Consider the following 5,746-nt stretch of genomic DNA (forward strand, 5'->3'; position numbering starts at 1 on the left):
GTTCTATAGGGCCTACCAATGGGACTTCACTTTAAAAGTTGACCACAGAGTGACGTAATCATGTTGATCGTGATTATAGTATAGGCCTATACATATTGATTATGTAAAGTATAAATATATATATATATATATATATATATATAGGCCTATATAGGCTTTTATATAGATACACTGAGATCCAAAATTAAGAAATGTACATTCAGAGATTTCTTTATACTTTAATTTACAGTATATGAAAATTTTAGTATATTTTAAGATACAATATTTATTGCTAATATTTTTTTTTGTTTATTTTTTTGACAGAAGATAATTTAATGTTGTTTTAGTGTGTTCCAAACTACCACCGCTCTTATGATAATGTTGTGAATGTTCAGAGATACCTCGATTTTATCTCAGGCTGTTAACCTTGTAATAAATGTTGAATAAAAAGCACAAACAAAAAACAAACAAAAAACATTAAACAGGTACGGTATGTAATCTCGACCAAATGGCAATGTGCATGACAGCATGAGTAGCATGCACCGTGTGTGACCAGTAGCACGGTCAATATATTATTATTATTATTATTATTATTATTATTATTATTATTATTATTATTATTATTTAATAATTGTGTAGTAAAATTATAAATAGTTTCATGATCATTTACTAGAAATTTATTTATACTGCCATATAGGCCTATTCGCATTCAAAACAGCAATATATTAAAGTTGAAGAGACAGGCCAAGTTCTTAAACACTTAAGGATCACTTTACAAATTCTTAAAGAGCGAATTTTAAATTATTTCCGAGAATCAGTAGGTTAAGTGTTTATTGTACGTTGGTCAAATATTTTAATTAATTAATTATTTAATTGTAGGAATAATCCACTTAAAACTTGTAAATTAAAATTAAATGTCCGCATAATTAATGTGACTTAAAAAGCGATAGGACGAGAGAGTTTATTAATCATGAAATATTATCTAAATTCCTTCAGTTTAATATCAAAAGAAGAAGACTTCTTCTTTAGGCCACCTGCTGTATGTGCTTCATTCTCGTTTTGTCGTATGTTTTTTCGTTTGAAGATTCCAATACACACGTTGTGGCACATTGTGTCTAGCACCTGCCAGAGAATACAAACAAATCGCGCCAGGCAGTTGCTATCGCGTCTTTTCTGCACACCCAATCACAGTTTACTGGTCTTCACAAAATACCGTTACTCTCACAAACAACACAAAGAAACACTCAACACACGGCCGTCGTGTTATTGTTTTGAACAAACAACGCGATACGCAAGCCCGTTACACTTGAACGACCCCAAGCAGGTGTCGAACAGAGTTCAAATCAATCTGTTTCAAGTTCATTTTTATAGCTTGTTTTTGATTTTATCCCCAATTCATTGATATATATTTCTTTTTTAATCGTATAGTTGTTAATCAGAAGCGTTATAACATGGTAAAAGTTATCGTTCCTCCTCAGCCTAGGATGTATTAGGGGACCACCTTTTCGTACTGCATTTCAAGTGGATGTCGACACGCCCCCTGTTTAAGCGTGAAAATTGGTTAAATTCAGCGTAAAATGTACAAGCGTCTGTATCCATGGGAATCTAGGTTCCGAACACACGATTTACCTCAGAGTCAGCTGTAGTTTGTTTTTTTAAAGTAAACAAAACCAATGTGATTTTGAGGTGAAATACGTCTCAAGGCGATCTTTTCCCTATCCAATCGTGGATTTAGTCTAATTTTAAATAGGACTCATAACATCATCACATAAATCTACGTTCCCTCCCTGGGCTTCACGTGGCCGACTTTTCTTTCCCATGGATTCATGATTTTCATCTGCTAGGCTAATCTAGAGCGCCTATATTCATTGGATCGGTCAAGACCAAAAAATGAAGGACAATCCAAGTTCCTGGAGGAAATATTGATTATTAACCACCTGACAGCAATTTGGCGCCTGTCAAACAATTGTATAGAATAAAATGTAGTCCTAACTTTATAATAAGAAGGATGGGTTTTATGAGCATAACATGATTAAAATTATGATAGCCAGTTTTATGTGATGCCATTTTACATAGGCCTATGTTTATTAAGGGCACTAGATGCACTAGTGATATTCAGCAACAGATAAAACGCACGCATTGTTCCTTTGACGCCCTTGTCCAAAAGGTTGTCATATCCGAATAATGTTTACGGAAGTTTTGTCGTCAATGGGATTTTACAATGGCGGCCACTTTGCACGCACTGCTGAAATTCGTTCCGGTATCAATATGACATCTAATAGGACTAGATCAATATCAATTTATTTAAAAATATATATATAAAGTAGACTTGATATAGATCTATAATAAGGATAAGAGTAATAGGCATAGATAATAATAACACTAATAATAATAATAATGATAATAATATTAATAATATAAATAATGTTAATGCTCATGATATTGATAATGATGATGATAGTAATAGGCCTACATAGTGAGCTTATATATACATATATATGTATATATATATATATATATAAATTAACAAAGAAAGGTAAATACAGTGTTCGAATAAAGGACATGATAATATATAATATAATTTAACAGTGTTAACGGATATCTTTATATATAATATATATATATATATATATATTTCATATTTATATAATAATAAAATCATATTGGTAACATAGTACGCTTATGCCTATTTTACATATCATGCAAATAAAGCTAATGAGCTAATTATAATAATATAAGTGTCAATTGGTGAAAGTTGCGCAATAAATTTCGAGCTCCAAAGAAAGACGCCATCGTTATTGTATATTTCGAATTTTTTTTTTATGTTTCGAAAACAGGAAAGGAAAGCGTCAATTGAAAGCACCGAAGACCTACTAACAGCAGACCGATTTATCAATAACACTCTGTGGTCGTTTAATTCTAATGGTTAGATACTTTCCCATTCTAATACTACAAACTATAGACAATCCGTACATTGTTCAAGTACTTATACAAACACATATTTGTTGTATATGATACACTTGCTTGGCAATAATGACAAACTCAGGGACAAGTGGGATACTTGCTCAAAGCATTACAGATCCTAAAGATTACGGCAGATATTCTCGGCGCTCATCCAGTTCATATCACTTATTACAAAAGCGGATTTCATGATCGACTGTCAATCGAATTTAATAGTTATATTTTTATTTTCTCCCTTATATTATCTCACTGTCATATCCCCACAAAAAGAAATTGATAGTACGGTAGTAAATAGAAATATTGTTTTGGATGATTTATTGTTGTTGGATGTTTATGTACTAGGTTTAATGGTTTCGTTCAATAAACTTTCTTTAGAACGACCTGGGTTTTTTTTCTCGATGGATTGTGGTTACGCTTTTGAAAATGTCATTGTTCCAAAACTTCACTAGACCGCGAAACTATTATATCCACCTGCACATGGTACTTCGCAGCCATTGGCTGCTTTACAAGTTAGCCCCCGCCCACAAAACCTTGGACTCCACCGGAATGCACAGAAAACACTCGACTATTTTTGGTATAAAAGTCCAAACATCGCAAGACCTGTCATTAAACTTGATTACCGTTGAAAAGTTAATTACTTCTACGATTTCTACTCCGAAGTAAAACCAGTAAAACGCAAGATGCCGAGGTCTTTCTTAATCAAGAAACATTATAACCATCAACATCATTTTAAGAGATTGCAGCATACGATACTTAGAGCAGGTAAGACACACAAATATTCTTTTATTCTATAGTTTGTGATATACCTGTATCGCAAAGTTGTAATAATTGTATCCATTGATCATGCTGATTCCTACGTTGCATATCAAAATTACTGTGTTTGTGCATTTTATTATGTATTTAATATCGAATCAAACAATTCAGTGTGTGTATGTTATTTATGTATGTTATTATATATCCATATCGAATGAAACAATTAATTATGTATGTTATTATATATTAATATCTGATCAAACAATTCGATTCAAATCAAAGTAGGCCTATATATTTCATTTTACATTTTACCGATACATTTTTGTAAACAAGTTCTTTTATTTTCTTTGAATTACAGCATTTAACCCTGCCACAGATGTGATCAGAAAACCTGTAAGACCAGAACCGCTTGCAATTAAGTCATTGAATGAAAAAGTTATTCAGTTGTGTTACCTAACATGTTACCCATCTCATACCAGTTGCCATGATAACGGTTTTAAAATCGCAGATGCAGCGCCAACTTTACCAATAACTTTACCTTCGGACAATTCTCATACGATTTCTCAAGAAACTGTTACGATAGTGCCATCATTAGCTAAAGAGTATCCAACGAGAAAAAAGAAAGACATTCAGAATGGGGATCAAAAATATCATTGTCCAGAGTGTAACAAAGTGTACGTGACGGCCAGTGGCCTTAGCAAGCACAGACAATTTTACTGCGATGCACAAAGCAAAAAGAGCTTTAAGTGTAAATATTGCGAGAAAGAGTACATGTCTCTCGGAGCCCTCAAAATGCACATCAGGACACATACCCTACCGTGTAAATGCAGCTTTTGCGGGAAAGCCTTCTCAAGGCCCTGGCTTTTACAGGGACACATTCGCACGCACACCGGAGAAAAACCGTTTTCCTGCCAGCATTGTAAGAGAGCATTTGCAGACAGATCAAACCTCAGAGCTCACTTACAAACTCATTCGGACGTTAAGAAATACTGCTGTAAAAAGTGTGGGAAAACTTTTTCTCGGATGTCTCTACTTAATAAACACGAGGACGCAGGATGTTGCGCTCACGGAAGAAGTGAGAAGCATTAACAACAACAAAAAAAATAAATATGGATAAAGATATCTATCACGTAATACTTTTTCGCTGTGTGCTATATGAACAAACTGAACTGCTTTTTTAAAAAACGTGCTAGGTTTAAATAGTGGAACTAGTTGACCGGTTTATTCCATACTCATTTGTTCGCAAGTAGTGTATAATTATTATTTACCTCAAAAATTTAAGTCAGTGATATGTCGCGGGAGGGGTACGTAAGGAATAAATAGAAAAACAAAACTTGCTAAATTCATCGATAAAAAACAATATGAACGGTTATTATTTGTTTTTTACGGTTTACATAATTGTATATTTATTATATCTCCAACATTAATCAGCAATTTAAATGGCGCAGGAAGGAGTGTATAATAATAATAATAAAAAGAAAATGTGCTAGATTTATGCTAAATGACCGAACATTTGAACTGTTAATACTTGTATTTTTTGGTATAGCAATTTACCTTAAAAATAACGTCAGCGAATTAGATGACGTGGGAAGGGTGAATAAGTGATAGGATAAACAAGGGTTAACATTTTTCATTAAATTGCATTGAACCCCCTCTCATTACAACTCTTTTGTTTTATCACTTGTTATATAGCCCACTGGATTTACTCTATAGCTGCAAAATAACTGTAAACTTGACTTATTTATTGATTGTATATAATAGTATTTATTTTGTTTTAATCCTATATTGTAAATAAAAGAGATTTCTCTCTGACACATTATTTTGACCTTCATTAGCTTTATAAATACGTCAAATTCGTGTATTTAGTTATCAAATCATTATCATCAAATTAGAGCATAAAGTTAATATAAATCCTACACATGTCTACATTTAATTTATCAATAAATAAAGCAAGCTATGTAACAATCAATCAATCAGTTACTCATTCAAGCTATCAATGAATCAATTATTTAATTAATCAATCAATCAATCCAGGTAATATACTCAATAATCA

The 5,746-nt window shown here is 32.5% G+C and overlaps 1 protein-coding gene across 1 annotated transcript; it reads left to right on the plus strand.

Moving 5' to 3' along the window:
• Positions 1-3,534: 3,534 nt before the first annotated feature.
• On the plus strand, positions 3,535-5,512 carry LOC117123517 (zinc finger protein SNAI2-like). The gene is made up of 2 exons (XM_033269469.1): positions 3,535-3,702; positions 4,052-5,512. Exons 1-2 carry the CDS (start codon positions 3,621-3,623, stop codon positions 4,780-4,782), a joined length of 813 nt encoding a protein of 270 aa, XP_033125360.1. The 5' UTR covers positions 3,535-3,620; the 3' UTR covers positions 4,783-5,512.
• The last annotated feature ends 234 nt before the right edge of the window (positions 5,513-5,746 follow it).

Source organism: Anneissia japonica, unplaced genomic scaffold (genome assembly GCF_011630105.1).
Source record: "Anneissia japonica isolate Jap-2015-1 unplaced genomic scaffold, ASM1163010v1 scaffold287717_len1600092_cov198, whole genome shotgun sequence".
NCBI classification, from domain to species: Eukaryota; Metazoa; Echinodermata; class Crinoidea; order Comatulida; family Comatulidae; genus Anneissia; species Anneissia japonica.